We start from the raw sequence: 26,596 nt of genomic DNA on the forward strand, positions 1-26,596 counted from the left end.
CCATGGGAACCCTCTGAGTGACCTTTGGTCCCGCCTGCCTCACAGCCTTCTGGTTTTCCGTTGAAACTTAAAGGCCTTCCTCGGGGGAGCCTGGCTCATGGTTTGGGCTACAATTCCCGAAACCACAAGGAGCAGTCCCCCACACTTTGTTTGGAAGGATGCATAGAGCAGTTAAAGAGACATCCTTGAATATATGACTCAAATGTTTGAATCTGAGCCTAGAGGCATCAGTGGTCTCTCCTGCCTTTACAGGGTATCACACTTCTGTGATCAGTGAGGCACTGTACTGGGCACCACACACTCAGTGAATGTCCCTTGTCCTGATCTGTTAAGTGCCTTGCCTTAACTGAGGTTTCAGCTTGCTTCCAAATATGAGTTCTCAACAAGATGAACATGGTTCATTTTTCTCTGCCTACTTTCAAACATAAACACTATTATGTCTATGATTATTTAGACATGCTATTTTCTTAAAGCTTCCACACATAAACCAACAATTGCCAGAACAGTTACCTAAGTATATATTTAGTAAAATGTTTAACCAAGTTTCCAAGGCAGTCTTCTACAATAGTCGGAATTAGGTACTTAGAAGTATCACGTTGACTTTATTGAGATACTTACCATATTTGTGTAGGCTATGACTGACTGTCTCATAAAAGAACATTTACCTGGCTCTAGGGTGGCAAAACCTTTAAATAACAAGTGTTTAATTTCAGAAAAAAAATTAAAGACTGCTATACACCTATTGAAGCAATATTATACTTGTAAGATTTAATTTGCTGACTTTCACAAGTGTTGATTTCATTGCTTTTGATTAGTTCCTATTACAGATCTTGAGCCTGGTACTCCTAGAACTGAAGTTCCAGAAATCGTAGGTAATGAGAATATGTGTCCTTCGAATACTGCTTTTCCTACTGATTGTCATACCATTGTAGCTACAGGTCCTCCTGCATCTTAAAACCATCTCAACATCCTCTGTTGTTAATCCATTAGTCTTTTTTATTTTTCCCAGCTTTTCTTTATTGATTATATTGTTACAATAGTTTCAATTTTCTCCCCTTTACTCCCCTCCACCCAGCATCTCCCTCCCCCAGCAATCCCCCCCCAAGCAATCCCCCCCCAAGTCCATACCCATGGTTCGTAAAAAATAACTATCCCTCCCTCTAATCCATTAGTCTTTATCTTGAAATTATGCTAAGCTCTATGTCAAGTTATCTGTTAAATGTAAGAGAATGGTGCATATACTAATTTCAGGATATCAAACTGCCATGTAACTTCTCAACATGTGCATTTGTTTAAACAGAATTGACTAGTTTAAGCTTCATATCAAGCATGAATTTCCATCCATCCCTTACACTGCTTATGTATTGTTAGTTGTGGAAATACTATATTTTTTGCTCATATTACTTTTTATTGTATTTTATATAGATTCTCTGTGGTTTTACTGGTGGATGTATTATTTCAATGAATGTTTGTAGTTAATTGTCAAAAACTTAAATGTGGTAATACTTGAAAGTTTAAATGATAGGCATATGTGATAGAGTAGGCTGACTTTTTCCCCTCTAACAGTTTTAAAGTGTTTCTTAAATTTTATTGAATCAAGAACCACTTTGAAATGTTGATGAGCATTGATTCTTATGTTTTCAAACATATGAACTCATCATTATGCTGTGATTATTTAAAAACTAGGCAAAAATAATAGACATTTATTTTAATTTGTACAGAGGGCAAGTAGACTGATGAATACTTTTTTTTCAGTAGAATTAAAGATATATATTATACAAATGTGTAAAAAAAAAAAAAAAACTTGTCCAACAGAGTCTCCCATAATAACAAGACACATATAGGAGAACTTTTTGTTAACCACAGTATTTAGCAGAGTACAATGCTATGTCTATATTATGAGATTAATGAGTACTTGACCATTTGGTCTAATCTACAAGGAACAAGGGTCTCTTTTCTCTCAGTTCTAAAGCTTAAAAATTGACTTCTGAAGTTAGTCATCAAGTGAATTTTTAAAATTTATTTGGCTTATTTTATTACTTTTGGCCAGTTCTACCTACAGTCTTTGAACCTGTCACTCTTAGAACCAAGGCTCCAGAAACAGCATTAGGTAATACTATTCTGTGTTTCTCATCAATTTTTTATGATCATTGTCAACCCATTCCATCATCATCATAGTCACATTGTTATCATTTTCAAAGGACTGTCTTGTCATCCTCTGTTGTTTTTCAACTTTATTTTTCTTCTTTTTAAGAGTATTGCAGACTCTTAAAAGAAGTGAACTATTTTTAAAAGCTGTGCATGGGCCAAAACAGAATGCCTGTGTTGTTTGAATTTTTGTTATGTATTTTTGTCTAAACAGTGCTCACATTTAAAGCTGGGTTTCAAATTCAGTGGGTAATGTCATATCTTATCTAGGACACATAAACATAAATATAACAATTGGTGTAGTACCATGAAGTCCTTGGCCTATTTAAATTTCTTAGTGTGTATCCAAGACCACACAACCTAGTTTGGCTATAGTCCTTACCTATCTTTGAAGTTATAGATATACAAGGATCGTCACTCCTTGACTTAATTTTATGTATTTTATCTCTCAAGAATCTTTAGTGATAACAAAATTTAACAAAATAGGAGAAAAATCTTAAAAATTGTATACCTAAAATGTCAAGAAAATATAATATATTTTAGAAAATCAAGAGCCTTATTTCCAAAACCACCTTCACTAGAGTAGTCCAACATTTCTTCCTTCATCTCCTAAGAGATCACAATGATCCCATTATCCACATCCCAAACAGATTTTCCAAAGCAAGCTTTTGTATTAAAATCAGAAAACCTCATGTTGACCGTAATAAGACACTTAACAGAGTTCAAAAGTTGTGACTTCCTTCTGCAATGAATTACTCCTAGCTACAGTTTACCAAATCTTAAAAAAGAAACTATTGGCTTCCTGTCAATTCAAAATGTTTTTTAAGATTTTATTTATTGATTTTGAGAGAGAGGGGAAGGGAGGGAGAAACAGATGGAGAGAAACATTGATGTTTGGAAGAAACATAAATCAGTTGCCCCTCACATGTCCTCAACCAGGGACGTGGCCTGCAACTCAGGCAAATGCCCTGACCGGGAATCAAACCAGCAACCATTGGTTTGTGGCATGATGCCCAGCTGACTGCGTCATACCAGTCAGGGCTCAATTCAAAAGTTTTAAAAATTGTTTGTCATTTGAAACTAATGTTTTGCAAGAAAAATTAAAACTCTGTATATGTGTTTAAAATATCTCATTTTTGTGTTGTTGCTTTTGGTTAGTTCCTACTACAGGCTTTGATCTTGTTATTCATAGTTCTGAGGTTCTGGGAACATTAGGTAATAATTTTTATGACCTCATTAAGTACTTTCTTGCTCATTAAAACTCATTCCATCATTGCGATGGCCAGAGTTGCTCTTGCTTTCTTAGAATACTGTCATTTCATTTCATACTTCAGAGTATAAGTAGTCAGGATTTTAATTCAAGTGTTATCTATTGTTTTTAACAAATGGCCTTAGGTGCAGTTGACAAAATCTATCTGGCCTGACAGTCCCTTAACATTTTATTATAGGATTCATTGAAGAGTCTGAAGTTCAAATTGCCCTTCTCCTGTTTGGTATTTAGATTTACAATACCAAATAAATATCATGAACTTTCTCTGCACAACTTTACTTTCTATAAGATCTGTATGATATTCTCATTACTCTCTTCCTGTTTTAAGGAATAAGGAGTTCTTGTTGTAATAAATTATCAAAAAAAGTTGCTTCCTGGAAGTGGCAATCTTAATAAATATAAATTACAGACTCCTGAACCATTAATGAATTTGGCTATTCCTTATTCTCCACCACAGTTTAGCACTTGTTCTTAGTCTTTACTAAGTAGAAATCCCTCTGAGTATCTAATTATGCATGTTAATATTTACTCCTGTAATAAATAAATAAATTTTATATGTTATTTTGGTCTCTAAAGGAACCTCAGTGGTGATAAGGAACAAATTATATTATGAGAGTATAATTTTTCAAACTTTGGAATAAACTCAAGAAAACATAGTATATTTTAGAAAACATACATCAATGTGTAGTGTCGTTTGTGGTTTCTAGACCTACAAACGCTATGGTAACTCAAGGTTTTCTTTGTTTAATTTCAAAGCAATGGGAAAACAAAAAACAAAAAACTATCCTTCTCCCAAACTTGAATCTTCCTGAAGCTTCTCTGTTGAAATCAAGAAAATCTATGGTTACTGGTTTAAAGAGTCCTTCTAGCCCATGGCAGTTGAGCCCCAGGAGTGACAATGATGTGGGTTGCTAACTTGCACTTCTCACATCTATGCCTTCTAAAAGAAGGGCATGAATGGTGATTAGCATGTCTACAACTATGAGGTTAACCAGAAGGCTCATGGTTGGGGAGATCTGTGTGGTAGCCAGATTCATCATGTGCCCTGCATAGAATTGTCTCTGACAAAAGATGTATCTTGTTCAATTCTCTTATTATTACCTTTCATTCATTTCTTTTTTAAAATGCTGCTTATTTAGTTTACACCAACAAGCATTTCATTGCCCTCTGCGTTCCCAGAACTATATTAGCCGCTGAGTGGGGTGGATTTGGGGTGCTGAACAGAGATGGAGATCAAAAGTAAAGGTATGTTTTAAATTTTATACAGATGACAATATAGTTGTGGGGAAAAACCTGTTTTCGAGTTTTTCTTAGATATAAGACAATTTGCTTATACAAAAGAAGCTTATTTAATTGAGTGGAAAAAGAGAGAGAAAATATTTAAAGGCATCAAGGATCTATGTGGGCTGTTAGAAAATAGTTGGACTTTGCCCTGGCTCGTATGGCTCAGTGGATTGAGTGCAGCCTGCGAGCCAAAGGGTCACCTATTTGATTCCCAGATGGGACACCTGCCTGTGTCAGGTCCCGGGTTGGGCATGTGTGAAAGGCAACCACACATTGATATATCTTTCCTCCTCTTTCTCCCTTCCTTCCCTCTCTCTAAATATAAATAAATGAAATCTTTAGGGAAAAAATAGTTGGAGTTTGAAATAATGTTAGGATTTGGATTAGTAGATGGAAGGGTGGAACAGCAAACAAAACAAAAAGTCTCGACAGCTATTGAGGGTACCCATCCAAGAAGGTAGTCAAACAGGAATATGGAACAAAACATTCCTAGATGATACTGAGCATTTTGTTAATAATACTGTCATGAAATCAGCTGTGGGAAGCTCTTAAAAGCCCTGTGAGAATTTATATTTAGATGCAATAATCAGTGGCTCAGTGGATTGAGTGTCAGCCTGTGAGCCAAGTGTCGCTGGTTCAATTCCCAGTCAGGGCACATTACTAGGTTGCATGTCAGGTCCCCAGTTGGGGGCACGAGTGAGAGGCAACCACACAGTGGAAAAAAAAATAGATGCAATAATCAATGAGAACCTATTTTTTTTTTCAAATAGGCTCTTGCTTTTTCTAGGAGGATGCTTAAGATAGGGATCAGCACAATTTTTTACAGGAAAGATTAGATAGTGATTATTTTAGAATTTTCAGGCCAATCTGTCACAACTACTCAATCTGCAATTGTAGCCTGAAGACAATATAAGTCAATATGTATATATGCCTTGAATTATTTTAGTTTGTGGATGTGTTTTTGTTCCAATAAAACTTTACTTTAATTTCATGCCATTTTTACATTATGAAATATGTAGTAAAAAATATGAAGTAAAAAATACTCTTTAAAGTATTTTTCCATAATTTAACAATATAGAAAACATTCTTAGCTCATAGGCTAAGCAGAGGGAGAGCCATGGTTTGGCAATTTCTGCTTTAAGTAATGCATACTCTTCACGAGCTCTCCATCATCCTGCTGCTCAGAGGGTCTATGTATTTCAATTGATTGCTACATTTGTCTAAACCTATGAAATAAATTATACATAATTGACAACTTAGACCCTCTTCTTTCAGCTTCCACTGAACTGCAAACTCTTATTTTGAGACCAGTGACACCATCAAGCCTAGAAATGACACAAAGTCAACTTGGTAAATAGATTGTTTTATCTGTTTGAGTACATTGTGAACTTCAAGAGACAAACTTTCAGGTGTTGTATTTCCAGATATAAAAAACACAAAAGAATATACATTTAATAATTCTGTGTACATATTGTACAATGCTCTTTCCATAATTGCATATTGGTGTTAAATTAGTAATACGTTATATCTATATTAATTTCATTACTCGACAGTATAGAAAAACATCATTTTACTGTTTGCTCTGTTTCATTTTAGATAATAATTATGTATGTAGTTAAGTAGTCAACAAAACCATTTAGAACTGACTTTATTGCTTATCCTCATTTTCAACTAACAGTTATGAATTTTGGTACTGTTTAGTAGTAAGCTCAATTTGTGCTCTGTCACATGAAATGAATGCTAGTTCAACTGTGACCATCAAGGAAGGAGAAAGTTCTCCCTTCAGTAAGGGTGAAAAAACTTTACCTTTTACAATATGAACCTGAGCATTTTGGCCTTTCAAGTTGAAAACAAAAAAATTTTAATTATTCTTAGCAATGCTGTTACTACACCCTAACATTTATTTTGAAACAGTGGATCTTTGTGTGTGTGTGTGTGTGTGTGTGTGTGTGTGTGTGGCATAGGGTTGTGATCTTTTTCATCTACTTTGTGCACCTTTTAAGTAGATAATGGCATTTTGGTACTCATGTTGACAGTACAAGGTACGGGTGTTATTGGTAACCTACAACACTTAGAAAACTGTGAGTTTGAATCAGTTATTAGGGCTTCTTTTAGTGTTAATGACACATCATATTGCTGGCATGGAGCAGTTACAGGTACAAGGCACTTTTCAAAATACTTAGTTTGTCTTCATTCAATGCTCACAACAACCCATCCTTGATCAATCATATCATTGTGTGTTTAGGGTTTTTTTGTTTATTTGTTTGTTTGTTTTGCTAGTTTCTGAAGTCCAGGAATCTGTTACATTGAGCACTGAGTCATCAGAGGATGCTATAGGTAAAATGTTTCCTAATGGGAAGTCAGGTATATGTGCTTTTTCCATCTCATTGTGGAAGTCCTCTGAATGCCTTCATGCTTTGTGACATTTCATAGCTCCTCATATCTTGCCTGTGCTCATCCAGTGAATCTTGAGTCAAATATTATTTTCAGCACATTGTGCTAGTGTCTGCTATATTGCTATGCAAGTTTCACAATTTCCTTATTTAGTTTCAGTCTGAATGAAATTTTAATATTTTTTATGTTCTGATCACTCTTTCAATGAATATAGACATGCTATTCTTCATTTTAAAATTATTTGTAATATTCATCCCCATGCTTTCCAAGGACTCACACTATGCCTTTTTCTCACTAGAATGCTTTTTAAAAATGTAAGAAAGTGAAAAACAATCTGCTTTGCTCCAGGTAGAAATTACTGTAGACCCTACCAGTTCTCATATGTGTGTGTGTGTGTCTGTTTTCTCACACAGCACATTGCCTTATTTCCTGCTTTCATTTCTTCCATCTTAAATTGTAGTCACCTTCATCGGTCACCTAAATGTTATTCTCATGAATGTATCCACTTAAGATAACTAATCTTTGTTTACAAATTAAACAGTGTTCCATTACAGAGTGCTATGGGCTGCCCCCTACTAACCAGGCATTCTGCTTCCTCCGTAGCATCAACAGAAACAGATTATGTATATCCCACTGCCAAAGCACCACTCAGGCCAGAGGAGCCAAAGACTGAAGGTGGTAAAGGTTTTCATGCTTTGATTCATTTAATTCAACAGACTTTAAAGTAGTGTATATTAAGTCCACAGAACATGAAAGTTCAAGCTGTGGTACTTGTTCTACAATTGAATAGATAGCCTTAAGAGAATAAGATGTGTTAATATTAAAGATGAGTACTTGACTGTAGCTTAACATCTTACAATTAAAAAAATTTTTCTCCTTTGTTTTGATACAGTTGTGGAATCTGTTACAAATGTGTCTGAACCACCTGAGACCACATTAGGTAATGACACACCTGAGCAGCTTTTGTCCTCATTACCACCATCTTCTGAGAACCTCAGGTTCTCTCTCATTGTGAATTCATGCTGCAACATCACTTTTTTGTCACAGCAGTTAATTTTCTTTCTAGGTTCTTCTATTCATAACCATTGTCCAGTAAGTCTCTTCTTCCATTCAGTTTTGTGTCTAGACCTGGACTCTTTGTCTACTTAAGTCAGTGAAACTATCCAATCTAAAGCATCTTTTTCCCTAACACTGCGTATTCTGCCAGCTTGGTGTTGTGTTGAATATTTCAGATAACATTTTCTGTATAATGATCCATTCATACTTTCTACCCTGGCAACATACTTTCTATTAACACTCATTCCATCACATTCGTTTACATGTTTGATGTTTTTTCCATTACTTAAATGGAATTCAATGCTTCTTGAATTGGTTTATGCTTTAGCACTTTTTTATTACTTTGTTTTTTTCCTTTACGGTTACTACTGAATATATCTTTCTAGCATTGTTGAGGAGGTACGAGTGTGGAGTGAAGATTTAAAAAGTAAAGACATTGCTTATTCTGAAAGTATTTTTGTAACCTGGCACCTTTAAGCATTTTTTAAACTAAATGCATTATGAAGAAGGAGGAATGTTATTTTGCTGCAGACTTGCAGTTTTCTTTCTTTAAAAAAAAAAAAAAGCTACTTGTTACCTGTACTCAACGTGTGTGAAGCACCACGGTCACCTTGGTTATTCTCCTTCAATTACCAAAGAAGCACCAATTCTGCCTTCCCAAACTCTAATCCTACCCAGCCCAAATGAGCCTCACACTGGATCGGGTAAATGCTTTATTTTGTATTTCATGTAGAAGATGAGTGTAAAATATAAGAATGGAAAGACAATATGTGCACTACTTGACATTGGAAACCCTGCCGTAATCACTCTGCACACAGTCTTTGCTGCCACACTTCTCCTTCTGTCCATCCTTTGTAGCCTCTCACATGGCAGTGTTGTGAATATTCTTCAGGATATGACTGAAAAACACCCTCAGCTGCTGTGCCAGTGTTTAACATAGGAAATAGTAATGTTTCTGGGGAAGAACATTTATATTCCATTTAAATGAAATTTTAAATACTTTATCATCTTGACTAGTTCTACAAGTTCTGCAGTTATGTAAAAAGTATTTTAAGATACCTAATTTGTGTTTGAGGTTAACAGAAACAGGTTTCACTGTGCAAGCCACAGAAAATGGTATAAATGACCACAGTTACCTTGTCATTATTCAGGTCCTTTACTCCTTCCCACTCCTTCCTACAGTGGTTTGGCCATTTCAGTGCATGCAAAATAAGAGAAACTGAAATCAAACCAGTTACCTGGACTAGTCATAAAAGGTGTACTTGATGGCAGAATTAGAAATGAAGGAAAACAAGTCTTATTATAAGGAAAAATCCTCTCGGTATCTATAGCCTCTCCTGAAATAGGTGTTTACTATAAATAAACCCAACCTTGTGTTTTGATTGCCATTGAACTTTTTTATATGTCTCTGTTTCCACAGGAGATAGAGATATTAATTTTATACATTGTCCTCAGAAATATCCTATTAAATATTGCCTATGAAACTACAATTGAATTATTACCAAAATTCTGCATTAACTGCATTAACCGAATCTGTGTCAGTCATCTCCAACTTCAGTGTTTATTGTTTTCAATAGCTATAATAATTAATGTTACTGAAATATTTAATTGTGAATACTATTACTGATTCTCATCTCTTTCTGAATCATTTTTGTGGACTTGCCTCACGATACGCCTTGACCTGCAAACCATCTCTCCTATACGCTAGGGAAGGCAAATTACCTGTCAGTAGTAACCTCAGCAAGTAGTAAGGCTGGGAATCACAAGACTGAAAGAAACTCTAGAGTCAGAGAATTTTAGAATTGGAAGGGCTCTTTAAAAATTCCAGGTTCCAGGTTCCTAAACCAGTGTAACCTCCCAAATATCTTGTTGTTCATCTCTTACAGGAGAGAAGATTCCACTGAAACCATTGCGTGCCTTGCACATTTTGGTTTAGCATCAGGAGGAAGTCTCTGCACTCTTTAGAAACACCTTCTAGTATCTAATAGCACTTATTTTCAGCAATCTTTTCTTTAGGTGCCTGAAACTCCAGGACCCTGAAAAACATTTTGTTCTTCTTACCTCTCTTTTCCCAAATACACTTTAATCCCACCATGTGAGGTGTTCCCACAAACTGCAACCTTGCATTTGATAATTCCTTTTCTCCGGCAGGATGCACTTTTAATTTTCTTGGTGAAGAAATCATTGGTTTTTATACTGAATGCCCCAGAACTCCTTTGGGAATTTCCCAGCAAAGGAATAACTTTGTTCAGTAATCTACCCTTTTAATGTCTGTTCAATTTTTCTTCCGCAATATGATCAATAAAATTATTTTGTTTAATAAGATTAATTTTTCCGTCAGCACTTGCTATTGAAATACTTTCATTTTCTAGGTATATTTGGAGTGTGACATGCTAACTTTTTTTTTTTAAGTCATTGTATCTATTTGTAATCAAAACATGTATTATACTGGAATAAGCTGGTAAAATGGTGTGAACTTGTACTAAACATTAAGAATGAATACTTGTTATAAAATTTACTTTTACCTGTTTCAAAGGTATTTGAAGTAGATGTTTCTGGAATATCAACAGTTACATTTATCAGCTGAATACCTTGAATACTGTTTAATGCGTCTTCTTGTTTTGTTTTCTGTTATGATGAGAAACTACTTTCCTATACTTTGTAGCTCTTTGGAAGCTTTAATTGCATTAATTGCTGTGTATTTTGGTCATCAGTCACTCTACAAACATCTCGGAGAACCTAGAGGTTATTAAATACTGTGATTCTTGAAGAGCTCAAGAAATCCAAACTTTATATCCTTTTTTTTAGCTCCCAAGCAAATACCGCTCATTCCTCCCAAACCAAAAACATCTCCGCGTCCAAGAGTCCCACAAACACAGCAAGGTAAATACATATTTTATATTCTGGCCTGAAAAGTTTGATTGTAGTGAAGTTATTCTGTTGAATTATGGCAAGTTGGGTTTTAACCCTCATGAAACAAGTCTTCCTTTGCAACATAATAAATATTTACATTTACTTTTAAACGGAAGAGTATATTATTGGAGTAGCTTATTCCGGAAACATCCCTATTGTTACATCATTTTGAGCAAGAAAATGGAGAAGAATGGAATTTCTTAAAAAAGTCGCTTGCCTACTTTCTTTGCCTCTCCCAGCTTGAGAATCCCTAGCCCTCTTGAATGTGCCTCCTCTTGCCAGTCACCTGGTCTTTTTATACCTTCGGTAGATTTTATTTAACACAAATGTCATGAGGATTTACATATATATAAATGTATATGTATATATATGTATATGTATATACATATACATATATGTGTGTGTATATAATGTGTATATATATCCTCTCCTATAACATAACAATACATAATATTGTTTTGCTGTAAAGGACCCAAACAAGGTTCATTATAAACTTATTTTTATTCTGTTTAAGAAACTCTCATTTGAATGATTTACTCTAACCCTAACTTCTTAACCAAGCTCTTGTCTAATTTCTCCAACTGCATCAGTCAGTCTCCATTTTGGACTATCACAAACTCGACAGGCCTCAAAGAAAGTCTATTCTTCTTTTTTTGCCTTTCAATTTACATCTGTGGCAGGCTCTCAGCATTTTATATCTGATTTTTACTTCTCTTCCTCATCCAGCCTCTCCAGTTCATCTGTTACTAAGTATGGGGCTTTCTAACACTGGTGCTTACTCCAAGCACTTACCCAGTCATGCTTAGTCTGTTGTCCTCAATCAACTGATCTCCGGTCACTCTCCTCTCCTAATTGTAGCACCCTGATGCTTAAGTTATTGTTTAACTAATTCATTTACTCAGTCACTCAACAAATATTTATTGCATTCTGACTGGTGTCATGCAATGTGCTAGACTCGAGGAATGTGAAAGAAAACTGAATCCTTTGTGGTCAAGGAAGTTACAGTCTAGAACAATCACCTCAATTTAAATGTACTATTTATACATAGTCTGCTTCCAAAAAGTATATGAGGTGGCATCTACCAATTTATTAGGAAAGGAACCTTTGCTATCACTAAAGGTCTAGGGAAAGGAAAACATTAGCAGGGAGTGGTTCTGAATTCCCACTACAAAATTTAAAATTATAACTCAGTATTCCCTTTGAAAGAAAAAAAATGATATATTTAAGTATGATCTTTAATGTCTGATTCTGAGAGAAATTTTGCCTTTTATTTTTTTGTTTGTTTAAAGAGAAATTCCTTAAAAGAGATTTTATGTTCCAAATCTAGCTAATAATTTTAAATGTGCTTTAATGTACTTTAAAATGTGTATTATTACTAAAACTTTTTTATGAAAATAATATGGATATGATACATAAGTACTTAAGGATATTCCCCTGATAGAATGAGACATGTAAAATAATAACAATAAATACATGTGAAACAATATATAAGAAATAATGGGAAAAATAATTAATGAATAATGAATAGAATAGGAATAATAAAGCAAGTATGTTAAATTTGTGGATAGGAAACTAAAATCTAACTTTAAAAAAATAACAGATAAAATCACATGAAGATGTTGTCAACTTTTTATTTGACTATAAAGAATAGAACAAAAGTAGCAGAGAAAGGAAAAATGGAAATAAATAAGAAAGCATGAAAGCTTAATGCATGTTGGAAAAATAAGAGTAGAGATGGAAAATAAGTGCTGGGAGTTAAGACATTGGAAATATAAACTCCTGGTTAGTAAAATTCTTAAAAGTAAAGGAGATATGAAATAAGGAAGGCACTCATAATTTTCTTTTTGAGCTGAAAACTACATACAAAAATACAGAATAATAAATCAGCAGCTTACTCTAAATTTCTATTATTATACTATATTTAAAGTTTCCAATGTGTTTGATTTAGACCTTTAGCCAACCTTTCTCCACAAGATATGCAGCTTCAGAATGGAGAGATGATTATGCTCAGTGCATTCCACTCCAAATCTGAAACCCAAACAAGCAGGAGAGCCTCCTGATTCTGTCTCAGCTCAGGCAACTAACTCTCAGCCCATCAGTGTCTCCTGTGGAAAAGAGCCGCAATCCAAATACTTCTGGCTTTGTCAGTGCTACTTAACGCAAGGGAACAATTTGGAAAATTGATCCTGAAGAACAAAATACATTCCAATTATTTCTCCTAAAAGTGACTGAAATTAGGATCTCTCTTACCCAAGAGAATATTATCTTACCTAATAGATCCCACTAATATCCTTTTATAGTCTTTCAAGAATGCTTGTGTGAACATGCACATGTATTACTAAATATTTCAAAGGCAGATGTTCAAATCCTAGTACTTCCCCTCTAATCCTTGGCTAGTTCTTTATGAACTTCAAAAGGCTTTTTGGGTAGGAGAATCTTCTGTTCATATGTACAATACCAAATGCAAATTATTATTTTTGGGCTATAAGGCTCTCATGTGAAAATAGTGTATGCACCTTAAAGTGCAACACAATGTATTCATCTATCACTTTTTTCAGGGTGAAATTCTAAATTGAGCATGCCACTTTTCTTCTTATTTATACTTAAACTATGTTTATAAATTAGGTGGCAACATTTAAATCTATATTTGCCATTGAAGGCAATGTGGGATAAAAATCTTGGAACAAATCATCATGAGTATTTTGTCATTAAATAAAGGTTTAATTTTTAGATTTCTGTGTTCATAGGTAATACTTAACAATCTCATTATTAATTTTATACCTAGAAAACTTATAATCATCCATACTATAGGTTCTCCTAGTTTTTGTAGGAATAAAGTGAAAATTAGGATGTTCTCAGATCCTTCCATGTCAACATTGTAAAGGTTTTCTGAAAGTGAAAAAAAATTATAAATAGTGTTCACATCATTTAGACATTTCACATTTAATTCTCACAACCACCCTTTGAGATAGGACAGGTTTATTATGTCCTCCTAAAAAATGAGAAACAAGTTAAAATGTGACCTGCTTAGATATAGAACACCCAAGTGCTTGGACCTAGTGATAACGTCTGGACTTCAGCTTCAGTTCAAGTCTTGTCTCTGGCACTTAGTAACTATGTAACCTCTGGCAGATAGTCGCCAACCCAAACCTCTAAAGCAAAGCTGATAATTCCTTCTGCCCAGCATTTTGATGAGAATCAAAGGGCATAATCCTTATGAAAACATTTTTTAAATTGTTAAATGAGCTATAAATAAATTAGATTTTTTCCTGGTATGTATTCCATTAGCACCTGTTACTCTAAAGGAACAGTTGCAGAAAGACAATTTTAATTTGCAAATATTCGTTTAAAGGTTTATTTGGGGCCTAAGAATTGCAGGGAGAGTAGAATGCCAGCCCACCCACTCCATTCCATTCCATGCTGAGCACCCTTCTCGTTGTGGTCTGATCTGACTTTAAGCTTCCCTTATCCATACTTCATGGGCTTCTACTCTGACTCACTGAACTCATCTTCAAAGAAAGACATGGGAATGTGGGGGCAATTTAAGGAGAAGTCAAGCAAACGTCCAGAAAAATCTTGCATTGGTTCAATTGGTAATGTCTTCTGAAATGAAGATTCTCCATCCTACTCTCATGCTTCATCAAATATTGTGTTTCTCAGATTTCATTTTTCTAAAACTCTCTGGAAATTGAACTGATCTGTTCTTAGAGCTTAAGGTTTATTTTTCTACATAACTTCCAGTTTATGCTTTAAAAAAAAAAATCAATGGTTAGGTTTACACTTTGTCAAAGCTTTGGTGTTAAGCATGACCAGGAGATGCAGACACCAGATTACTCATGACCTGAGTTCTCTCTTTCAGCTGTTAAGGTGCCCCAGCGTGTTACTTCAAAGCCAAAAATGTCACCAAAGCCAGAAGTGTCATATACTCCACCTGGTAAATGTTTTATTTCATTTTTGAGCCAAATGCATTCTGCTGTCACACTGTGCTGCAATGACATATGAGAACTGATGGATGTGAGGTCAATGTTTCACTTACATGCTGTATTGCACAGGGCGTGATCATTGCAAAGGTGTCAAAGAGTTATCTAAGTGCTCACATAGCAAGCTAGTGATACAATCAAAAGGCAGAGATGTATGCCAAGAATACAATGTTTCTTTTAGAACTAAATTTCTCCCATTTTATGACTTATAAAAAATGACCTACCAATGCTAATTCTGCTATGCTCCAATATTTCACCAAAATAAGATAAAGAAATAAGGATTTTTCCACAAAAATGATAAAATGGTGTTTTTACAAACAGAAGAAATGACATTTAACCATTTTCTTAGGCTTAGACATTTTACACTATCTGGCATTGAGGGTTGGTTGGTTGATTCGTTGGTTGGTCTTTTTCCTGTCAAATTCTGTTTTACCAGTTCATGGAATAATAGCTTGGGTTAAGAAATAAGAAATTTACTTCACAAAAAAAATGATTTCTAAATGATACCTTGCTTATCATCTGAGAAGGCCTTTTGTCCACTTATGGGCAGAATAATCCCCCTATTTGTGGGAGTAGCCATGGGGTATGCAAGGACCAGACCTTTTCTGGGTCTTGCCACAAATGCTATAGGTCTTCGAGTGACCTTAAGACACTATTAGCTAAACAATTCTATAATAAGCAAAACCGAGCACATTTTTGACTAGAGTATCTGAGAAATACTATCAGGTTTTTTTCTCTTTCTTTTTAAAGGTCCAATTATTATAAATTCCTAGTGCTCCTAGGAGCATATAGAACATTCCCAGAACCAAAAATATTTCTAATCTATAGCTTGAAATGATGGTATTTTTAAAAAAATCCTTACCCAAGGAAAAGTTTTTATTGATTCCAGAGAGTGAGCAAAGGAGAAAGAGAGAAAGAGACATCGATATGAGAGAGAAACTTTCATCAGTTATTTTCCTCCTATACGTGCCTCACCAGAGATCAAATCTGAAACCTACGTATGTGCCCTGTCTGGGGATCAAACCCGCAACCTTTTTTGGTGTACAGAGCAGTGCTCCAACCAGCTGAGCCACCTGACCAGGGTGAAATGATGGAATTTTAGAAGCAAGTCTGAATTCACTTGCTATAACGTTTTCCAGATTGTGTTTGTGTGTGTGTGTGGGGGGGGGGGTGTTACTGCTGCAGAATTGTAAGGTTGTTGCAGGCAGTGATAAGCTAGGGAGAGGCTCCTTTGCCCTGAAGCCTAGAATTTAAATTATTTGTATCACTAAACCAAGAGCCGCTATTACAAATGGCAATAAGGAAAATGCTGCTCTTCCTACTGGCAAAAGATAAACTTATTTTCAACTGTAAAAAAAAAAAAAAGTAACAGAAATTGAATTATTGCAGATAGCAGCAGTAGAGTTGAGTGATTTTATTTCACCCCCCCTTTTTTTTTCATTAGAGAAAGAGATACTATTGGTCTTGATTTACTTAATCTCTTTAAACTACTAAGAGAGTTAACCTTTTTCTTTTTAAATGTCTAATATTTGCCATAATTCCATCAACACCTTAGTTTTCACAGAAACTCTAACCTGTAAGTGTGAGCAGTGGAACAATAGCTCAAACACTTCCCCTGGAGCCTCCATTGGACTTACTCTATTGACTCTCCATTTCCAAATGTTCAAGTAGAATTCTGTCTCTAAAACTGGTATTGGTCCCACCATGGTCTGTATTCTTCAGGGGTTCCCTGTTACTCCAGGGGTGTGATGCTTATAAGAATAATCATAAAGCAACTGTTACTATGTCTCTAACAACTGTTTAAACTACTTGTTGTATTCAGACAGTGTCTGGTTTGTGTCTAGGCTTGGGTTTGCTTCTTAATAAATCCAAGTCCTGTGTACTGGCTTCTATAGGTTAGTCTCCCCAAAACACAGGTAGATTACTTATACATAAATAGGTCAGTTCTAGTCAAGTTTCGCTGTCAAATGAGTTTTAGAAAAACTTTCAGTTTCAGAGCATTTTAGCTTCAGAACTATGGATAAGGAATCGTGGGTCCATTGTTGTAGAAGGCCAGTGAAGTGGAAGCCCAACCTCAGTGGATGAATAAGATATAACTGAGAGAGGGGGGGAGAGAGAGAGAGAGATTTGTGATTAAATGAACGAAAGCAAGAGAGGGATGGTGTGAAAAAGAAGTCATATCAAGGGGATTTTTTCTTTTTTTTTTTTTTTAAGATAACAGGGCATTTGAGCTGTATTTTAGGCGGAGGGGAAGAAAATTGTGGGTAAATGGAAATACAGACTAATGGAGAAAATTATAAGATAATAGAAATAATGGAGAGTAAAAGGCCCCAGAAGAGATGAGAGGGAGAGTGATCCAAGAGCCCAGGTTAAGCTTGGAAAGTGGCCTCGAAATGGGCAGAGACCAGCTTCCTCTCAGACTGGACTTAAGGTTACAAGGCTGGAATAAAGGGATAGGGTACTGCAGGTGAAAAGGGTGTGTAGTCTACATGTATTACTTTGCGAAAGAATCAGTCTCTCTGTAGACTTTTGCTGGGGTAAACCTTATTGCAGACTTCATATTTTGCTATCTTTATCAGGGAATAACACATTGATTCCCCCATCAGACAAAATATCCAGCACATTTATTTTCTTTTGTCCATAGTAGACATTTTCACTCATAAATGTCTTGTGTTAGTTGAACTTTTCTTTGGAGTGGCGCCCTTTATTCAAGAAGATAGTTAATTTCATTAATTGGTTCATTAATATATGTGGTCAGTTGGTTAATATAGTTGAGTCTAAAATATAATAATGGTAAATACTTATAAGGAAATCAAAAGTGCCTTCTCACAAAAATTGTCATTATTTAGGTTGTCTCTCCCAGCATGGAAGATACAGGTTTTAGGAATCATGCTCTTATTTAATGCACGAGCAATGCCATATAAGGGAAAAGAAAACAAAAAACAACTTGCATTTCTTGGAGCTGCAATTGACTGAGCAAGAGAATGAATGATTCATTACCCTTTCCTGTGACTATGTCTATTTTCTCTTTCCACTGATTTTAGCTGCTTTAGAAAGCCTGCTACTGCACTTTATTAAATCATCACTTCATGGTTAAAAAGTGCCAATCACAGCAGCAGGAATCCACATTACCCCAACCTAAATTCCTCAGTCAGCTGACACAGGCAGCGAGTAATGTATTTACAGTATGGTGGATTTATTGGTTGCACATTTCTTCTGTTTCTCTTTTCCTTAATCCTAGCTCCTCTATGTGTAGACTAGCACTGTAACCAATTAGGTTATTTATAAACTACTGGCGCTTTGTATGGTTGTGACCTTCACGAAGCCAAATCAAAGTGCCCTCTCCTTCACTCTCCTGATAAATATTTAGTTTGATTTACAACTGGAAACTCCTCATATTTTACTATTTGGATTCCCTCAAATACTACAGAGCGAAAGTGAAATATTTACTGTTGGGATGGATTTTCTCTAACTTTGTGGACCACTGATCTTTTTGAAGTTGTCTTTTTCCTTAAAAAATAAAATAGAATAAGTAAACAATCCATGTTTTTAAGTCACCCCGGATGTTACCTTTTAGCTCATAGATGTTCTGAGTAAAGTTTCTTTCCAATGTACCAAATTCCACAACTGCAATTTCACTGGTACTTAGTGGCCCAGACTAAGAGCAGATGTGACATGTACCTTAAATGTGATCCCCAAAAGCAATAAAAAGAGAATATTTTATATAACCTATTTTTATACTAATGGTAAAGTGGTGCTTGGCCACCTGATACAAAAGGTTTCTTTATCTTTCTCTGAGGCATAGCTCTAGCCTGAAATCTAATTATTTTTCCTCAGCTTCATGAGAAATGCAAGAAAACTATGCTGCCTACTGAAGGGTGTCTGGTATTTATGAAATGTTCAGAGTGGTAGGAAAACCTTTCAGTGAGAGAATGGGGCTGAGGAGGACCTCCTGGTGGGGAAACTGAGTCTAAGAAGCACATTGTCTTGTGCTTGGAAGAAGACTTTGCCATAGAAACCTAGTACCAAGCATAGGCAAATCACCCTAATATTAGCCCCAAGGTATCAAATTCTCAGCCTACTGTTTTATTTTGCCAAAATAAAGCTGGACACAGGTATTAAAAATATACTGGATATCAGGGACTGAAAATGAATAGGTTTGTCATTTAGCTGACATTTTTGTTCTTTGTTTTCATAGTCTGATATGTCAGGGGGCCCTGACACCTAATACACTGGAAGCCACATCACTAAGAATGACAGAAATGGCAACACCTATCTAGTATTTACTATGTAACAAGCACTCTCTCAACTTTTCATGTGGTATTTTCTACTGAGCTGCTGATTTCTTTTGCTGTTTTTTTCCCATATTGACTGTTAGTGTCTTTTAGAATAAAACTTTGTTCTTCTCTTAGATATTCAAGAATCTTCCTTGCTGTTCCCATTAATTTGTAGGCCCATTTATGCACTTTTTCTAAGATAATGCATTTTCTATTGCTATCAGTGGAATCTTAGCATGAATATCAAATGGCACTTAACCACTTCAGGCAAAAACTGACTTTCTATTTTGAAGTCAATTTGAGGGAAACCTACCCTCTTCTGTTTAATTACGTTAGTTATTTCCTCCCCCAATGGAGCCTTCGAAATGAACTGTGAGCAACTCTGTTTTACTCCCACTAGAACATTCCTAGACAGTAACATTTTTCCATTTTGAAAAGAACAGTATCTTCCCAGCTTTGCTCTTTAGCCACTGTGAAAGTACGTTTGCTTCATTTTTGCTTTTCAGGATTGCATATCTGTGGATTGCTTCATTCCTGGTGTGACATTTAGAGTACATAATGTTTTCCTAACCTTTTCTTTCAGTTCCAGATGTGCTCCATCCCCATAAACCAGACCACCAAGTCTCTCAGAGTGAACCTGGTAAATGAACTATTTTATTTTCCCAATTAGGAAGTATATTTTTCAAAAAATATTCTCCAGGTAAATATTTTTTTAATGATTGTGATGTAGAAGAAGTTTAAAGAAAATTATGGATAGAAAATGTATGTTTCTTTGGGGGAACTTTTAATCGTACAGTCTGTGAATTTTTTCCCTGGTTAACACTAGGGAAAAATATATAATTAGTTTATTTTTTCTGGAAGTGTTTTCATTGAATAGGAGATTGCGCTAAAACTATGAGATAATTATTAACTAAGCCAACCATTTTCACCTTCTTTCAAAATGTAAATATAGCTACAATCCAACTGTGGGTCTACTTTTAAGTAAAACATGGAGGAGCCTACTCAAAATTTTTCTTAAAGTGACAGTGAATGCAAACTTTAATATTTTAACTATGTTTTCTGGGTGGCATCTAATATATAGAATTTTCTCATATTTACCATGGTCCTTAGAAAATGTTTAAAAGTTCAGATGAATGCATGCAGAAACACAAACTATTTTTAGTTCACCAGGTAATAATTCTCACAAATATGTTTTTTTTTTATTTGCTTTTGGCCTAGTTCTGCAGCCTGTTACCTTTAGAATTGATCTACCAGAAACAACAATAGGTAATGGTTTTCCCATGTTGACCAACTCTAATTATTTTCTTTGCCACCATCAGGATTACAGGTCTTTCTCAAATGATGATATTGAAACATCATCTCTTCTCAATCCATTTCATTATCTCATTCTCATTATTATTCTTTCCCAAATAGAAAAGTAATGGTTTCACTTTTGTAAAAGCTTTTCTCTGAAGACCAGCTTAAGACAGCTCATTACCAAGTCCATCCTCACCTACCTCATTTATCTCCATGTTCAGAATGATTCCACTTTCCTCCATCCAGTTAAAACTTTCTGCTAGTTCAGTGGTTCTCAGCTATACTGTTATGATATACTCGCAAGTTGTAAAAGGTACTGGCAAAGAATTATCATTAATATTGGTCAAAATAATGAAATTTGCCAATGGTTTATTTTAAAAATAAACTTAAGCAGGCCTCAAATGATAATAGCAAACACAGTGATGATATTCTCACTCATTTTGTGATCCTGTGTGCTGTCTTGGGTGGGGGAGCTACAGCTCACAGACTCAGGACTGTGTCTGGCCCACATACCATCTTAACAGGTATGGCCATGGGGTGTGTAAAGCGCCAAATGTCATGTATTATCTCTTCTAGTGGGAAAAAACAGTTGAGAACCATTATTCCAATACTCCAGGCATTTTCCTGAAGGTTCTATGCACGTTTCACTTTGTTCTCCATGACTCAATGTTTTCTATTTTCTGTTTCAAATGAAGGAATCTCATATAATATTCTGGTCTGGTGCTGGCTTTTGAATCTAGAGACTGAAAACCTTGGTGCTTATCTTTGCAGCTCCTTTAGAGACCAGAGGCAGCCCTTTCATTCCTATAATTTCACCAAGTCCAAGTCAAGAGGAACTACAAAGCACTCTGGGTAAATTCTGTTTTGATATTTCAGTCCAGTGAGGACCTACTTTTACAGGTTGCCCTTAAAGAAGCCGTATGTACATTGTGTTCATGGGTTGTTTCCAAGCAATAGAGTGTCTCTTTTTACCATTATACAAAATCTTGGTTATTTTACATTAATTCTATATCTGTCCTAATATTTATGGTGGTTTTTAATATAAAATGAGAATATTAAAGCATCTTGACAAAATTTTAAGTATTCTATAAAGCAGAATGTTTCCAAAGTGTATTAATGCTATATTTTCTATTGCTTTTTCTGTATTTGAAACTGCATGTGGGAAGAAAAATTGAATCTAGTATTTATTGAGTATCTTATAGGTACTAGCACATTACTAAGCAATGGGAGTTTCAAAATAAAACTTTAAAAAATGGGTCCTTACCCTGGAGAGATCGCCATCTAATATGAAGACAGGACTTAGTGATTATGGTCCTTCCTGAGTGCCACCCAGTGCACTACATGTATTTTTAAATTTAAGCCACATAACTTTATGAGGTAGGTTCTATTACTTGCTCCATTTTACAGATTAGAGAACTGAGGCACAGAGAGATTTAAAATATTGCCCAAGTCATATGCTAATGTCAGAATGAGATTGGAACCCACATGCAGTCACCAGAGCTCCTGGGATTCACCCCAGTGTTATACTTTACAGTGAGTGCGTAGAGAAATGAACAACGTGCTGAACAAGAAAATTACCTGTAGTTTCGCAGAGGAGGTGACATTTACACTGGGTCTTCAAGTTGGAGTGACAGCTGAAGTTAAAGATGCAGAGGTCCTTTCAGGTTAAAGACAGAAGAGAATGAGTCACAGGGCAGAGACTGGCGGCCAAACTGACCTGATAAGCATATGAGTCACCTGGAGAAATAAGGATGGAGGAGCTGGGGCAATTGTTAGCAAAGAGCTGGGCAGGTTTTGAGGAGTGTGTTTACCTGACTCTTGGCTGAGCATAACCAGAAAACAGGTGTTCCCAGCTTGTAGTTTTGGCTGCTCTGTCCTGTCCATGGCACATCACACATGGCCATATTTAAATTAGTGGCCTTATTTTTCTCCCTTCATCCCTCTGCAAATAAATCTATTTTTTGTATATGTCTGCTGAAATGAAGTTACTAATCACATTTTTAAATAAAATTCTTTTTGGAGAAAAAATTGAAAACTGAGTGAACAAATATACCCTGATTATCAAATATTCGTCCACTATAGTCTAGGCCCACAAGGGCACCATCCCCCATGATGGTGAAGTCAAGAGTACTTTCAAGAACCACTGCTGGATATGCCAATTATTTAATTTCCACTCCTTATTTTTTTAATATATCTTGGTTTATTGACACAAGAACCATCACCTGCTATTTATCTCAAGTATCTCTTGTGAGTTGAATCCAGACTATAAAGTAGAGCAGAAAAAAGATGACACTATATTATTTGTAGCAAATATTTCCTTGACTCCAGTATGTGTCAAAGGGAACAACATAATTTTCTGTCTCTGTGTGATGTTGTAATGAATCCAAGATAATGTTGAAGGTGGAACTATTTCCATGCTTATTTTTAAAATTTTATCAGGAGAAATGTATCTATATGTTAGTAACCATAAACTTTGTTTTCACATGAGGAAAATAAAAGAATACTTATTCTCATATGATGTAAATATCATATATATCTGATCTATTTCTTTTCCAGCTCACCTAAATACCTTGTGGATTTTATGGAATAGGTAGAAGACATGAAGGCAGTTAAGAGGCACATCCAAGTATAATCATCTGCAGTATCATGAAACAATGATCCTGAGCTAAAAGTTTTTGGGCATCCTTAAAATAATCATTAAAATAATTAGTGCAAGAAGAAAGAAAATATAATAAATGAGAGTTATTAAAATGTACCATTAACTTTGAATTATTATGATTACTGAGCATACTTATAAATGCAACCTACCTTTTATTATTGCTTAGGGCAATAAAGAGTGGTTTTTTTTAATATTTCATGATATTTATTTAAAGCAAGCCATCCTTCTGTGCTTCTTTTCCCCAGCAGAAACAGACCAACCTACCCAAGAACTCTTCACAACTAAGATTCCACAAACAACTGAACTAGCAAAGACAACTCAGGGTAAATACTATTTTTCCTTCTCTGGATACTAACTCTTCTTTCTTCGTTTTTAATTAGGAAATAAAATTTCTTTACAAAATTTAATTTCTCATCACAGTGAGTTACCTTGATTTTTTTCATTTCATAGGTGCAAGACATCAGCAAAATATGAATATCCATATGACTATCAGCTGAATGTAGGGATCACAAGTTTTTTAGTCAGAGCTTTGCTTTTGAATGTATGGTTGACCACTTGATGCTGATAACTAACAATGAATGCTCTCTTTTTTATTTTTTAATTGACCTTCATTTGCCTTATTTTCTATATCTGATAAATAAGAATCTTTATTACCTTCCTTCCCCACCTTTTCTCTCATTTTTCTTCCCGTGTCTCCCCATCTTGAAGAACATATTGATATTGTGGCCTGAGGAAGTAAATTTACCTACACGAACCTCTATCTCATTTTTGTGCTCTTAGAAGGATTTTTTTTATCCTATCTGGGTTATAAATGTTGTGGGTTTTCAGTATTTTCATGTTTTCTTCCTTTTTTTCCCCCTACACGACACCTTTTGCCCATCTCTGCCTCTTTCATATGGAAGGAAGCCCACAAAACAAAAGCAAACATTTTTTGAGGAGTTGGAAGACAGATTTATTTTATTCATTGTCAGTTATAATTTGGAGGTAGGGGAAACTTAGTGGAATAAATCTGAAATAATAAGAGGAAATTATAATAAAATAAATCTAAACTTATGGTGTATATTTTATAGTAAGTAGTGCAGTACTTATTAAATAAGTGTGACTGAAGACTATGACATAGGATAGTTGTTGTAAATTTTCTATCTTTTTTTACTTGTTTGGTTTGATTTTTATTATGTTTTAAATATCTATTTTTTTATTTATTACCTTTCCAAATATTAACTTTTTTTAAAATTTATAAATCCACACAGAAGCCTAATACAATGAAAGCCCCCCCACATCCTCCTGAAGAACAGATTAGCAGATATTTAATCATGTTACATCCATACTCCAAGCACATTTTTATATGTTTATCTTTTAATGTTTTTGCAAACCTTTTCAATCTCTGGCTTAGTAGAAGACAGTTGGATTCTCATAATCAAGCACATTAATTTTTGTAGCAAAATATGTACATACCTACAATAAGCAGAATAAATAAAGACTATTTATTTCAGGTTGTGTTGTCAAATGAGAAAAAATGTTCAGTTTTTTAGACCATTATAGGTGTTAAAATTGAGAATAAAAGATCATAGGCTGTTCGTTTTTTGTTTTTTGAATTTTTTACTTTAATGGGAATATCGGTACTGTGACACCATTACCAATTTATGTGGAATTTTAATTAAATTTCTTCTAGGACATGGTTTTATTAGATAGAACTTTCACAATTGGTTGGATGTATATCCAGTATCTGATATCATTATATGAATTGTCTTAACATATTTACATACCATACTATATTTTAATTATTTTCTTATGTTCTGAGGATCCTCAGCTTAAGCCCTATCTGAACTGCCCAAGGAGTCACATTTTTCTAGACTGTGCCAAGGACCTTGAGAGTGGGCTCACTAGAGATTCATTTGCATGAGGTGACAAAGGAAATCCTAGGAAAGAACCCATCTTAGGGATGAAAGTAGGAGCCACAATCTGGCCCACTAACCCTACTTAGGAGTAGAGGGTCAGCTTCAGTAAGGACCTGCTGTGTGCCACGAGGAGCACCTTTTGGCCCAGTCCTCATAAACATGTGCCTGAGCTCTATAGAAGAAGAGGCCAATCAACTGTTCTGCTGTTGATGCTCTGTTAGGTTTTGTTTTTAACATCAAGCATCAGGAGCACAAGACAGCACACAACAATTTGATATAGATGCTGTAGGGGTGAAATTGTTCCTCTTGATCTTTGCACTCTACCCATGCACATACCATGACCCTTGCAGTCCCTCAACCATGGGCCCAAGTGCTCCAAAGAAAGTCCAGCACCTCTTCTCTGTGGCTCTCTTGCTCTGTTGCCTACTAAGACAATTCCCTGATGCATTCTATAGCCCTGAAATACTCAAAGTCTTCTCCTTTGTCCTTCTTATCTCAATCCATAGTAGAAATTGACTTGGCTGGGGGCATTTGGGGAATATTTTGATTATTTTATTCCTTTCAGATTCTCTGATACTTACCCCACCCAAGGAACCTTAAATACTCTTTCTGCTCTCCCTATCCTGGGAAGAACACACAAAGTGTTTCTCCTATAATCCCTGTTTATTTAGTTTTGATGTTATCATCATACAGTATTTTTAATGTTCATTTTACATAGATGTTTATAAAACTATTCATCTTTTAAAATTATCTTTATTATTGGTCACCAAAAACTACATGGAGATATGTTTACATAATTACATTGTCACAAAGCTCCTTTGTCATCATTTTGTTTGTTTGTTTTAGTTTATAATTAAACCCTAGGGTAGCTTTCTAAAGACTATGTGTTATTTGGTGATGAGTTATATGAGTAATTCACAGCCTAAATTTAAATTATATTTCAGCTCTTTTATAAAAATTCTTTCTAGATTTAAGTAGAGACTGTGGAAATTTTTAAAAAATTCTGATCCTGTAGCTTTGAAATAATGAATATAGTGCTGATTATATTTGTGTTCAGTTTTAAGTCTCTTTTCTCTCTAAAGTTTTAAATTTTATATTTTATCTAAAAATGAGACTAATGAAAACCATTATTGTTGTGGTTCTTTAAGCAAAAGCAATCTAACACAGTAGAAATTAACCTGAAAAATAAAATATGTTAATTTGACAGAGAATCCTGTCACTCAAAGAAAATTAAAGAAAAACATTGGTTGATCATCATCACCCATTTTAGGGTGTTGAGCATTTACATTTTATAACATCAGTATCTCTGTTCACTCTAGTTATTATACTTTGAAAGACCCACACTGAATCTTCAGAGAGTTTCAGTATGTGTCTGCTGTTTTTGGCCAGAAGTATGGAAAAATCCTGCTCATTAGTCTTTA

At 35.0% G+C, this 26,596-nt stretch overlaps 1 protein-coding gene across 1 annotated transcript in view; it reads left to right on the plus strand.

Annotated features, from left to right (window-relative positions):
* Positions 1-26,596, plus strand: part of ABI3BP (ABI family member 3 binding protein) — a 266,911-nt gene that overhangs the window by 172,612 nt on the left and 67,703 nt on the right. The window contains exons 38-49 of the mRNA XM_090276076.1: positions 816-872; positions 2,051-2,110; positions 5,978-6,052; positions 6,983-7,039; positions 7,700-7,771; positions 7,989-8,036; positions 10,961-11,035; positions 14,925-14,999; positions 19,906-19,962; positions 20,541-20,588; positions 21,390-21,470; positions 23,523-23,600. Coding sequence (XP_090132202.1) covers positions 816-872; positions 2,051-2,110; positions 5,978-6,052; positions 6,983-7,039; positions 7,700-7,771; positions 7,989-8,036; positions 10,961-11,035; positions 14,925-14,999; positions 19,906-19,962; positions 20,541-20,588; positions 21,390-21,470; positions 23,523-23,600 — 783 coding nt within the window. The remainder of the gene's footprint in view (positions 1-815; positions 873-2,050; positions 2,111-5,977; positions 6,053-6,982; positions 7,040-7,699; positions 7,772-7,988; positions 8,037-10,960; positions 11,036-14,924; positions 15,000-19,905; positions 19,963-20,540; positions 20,589-21,389; positions 21,471-23,522; positions 23,601-26,596) is intronic.

This window comes from Furipterus horrens, unplaced genomic scaffold, assembly GCF_987537825.1.
Source record: "Furipterus horrens unplaced genomic scaffold, mFurHor1.1.pri manual_scaffold_1, whole genome shotgun sequence".
Classification (NCBI taxonomy): domain Eukaryota; kingdom Metazoa; phylum Chordata; class Mammalia; order Chiroptera; family Furipteridae; genus Furipterus; species Furipterus horrens.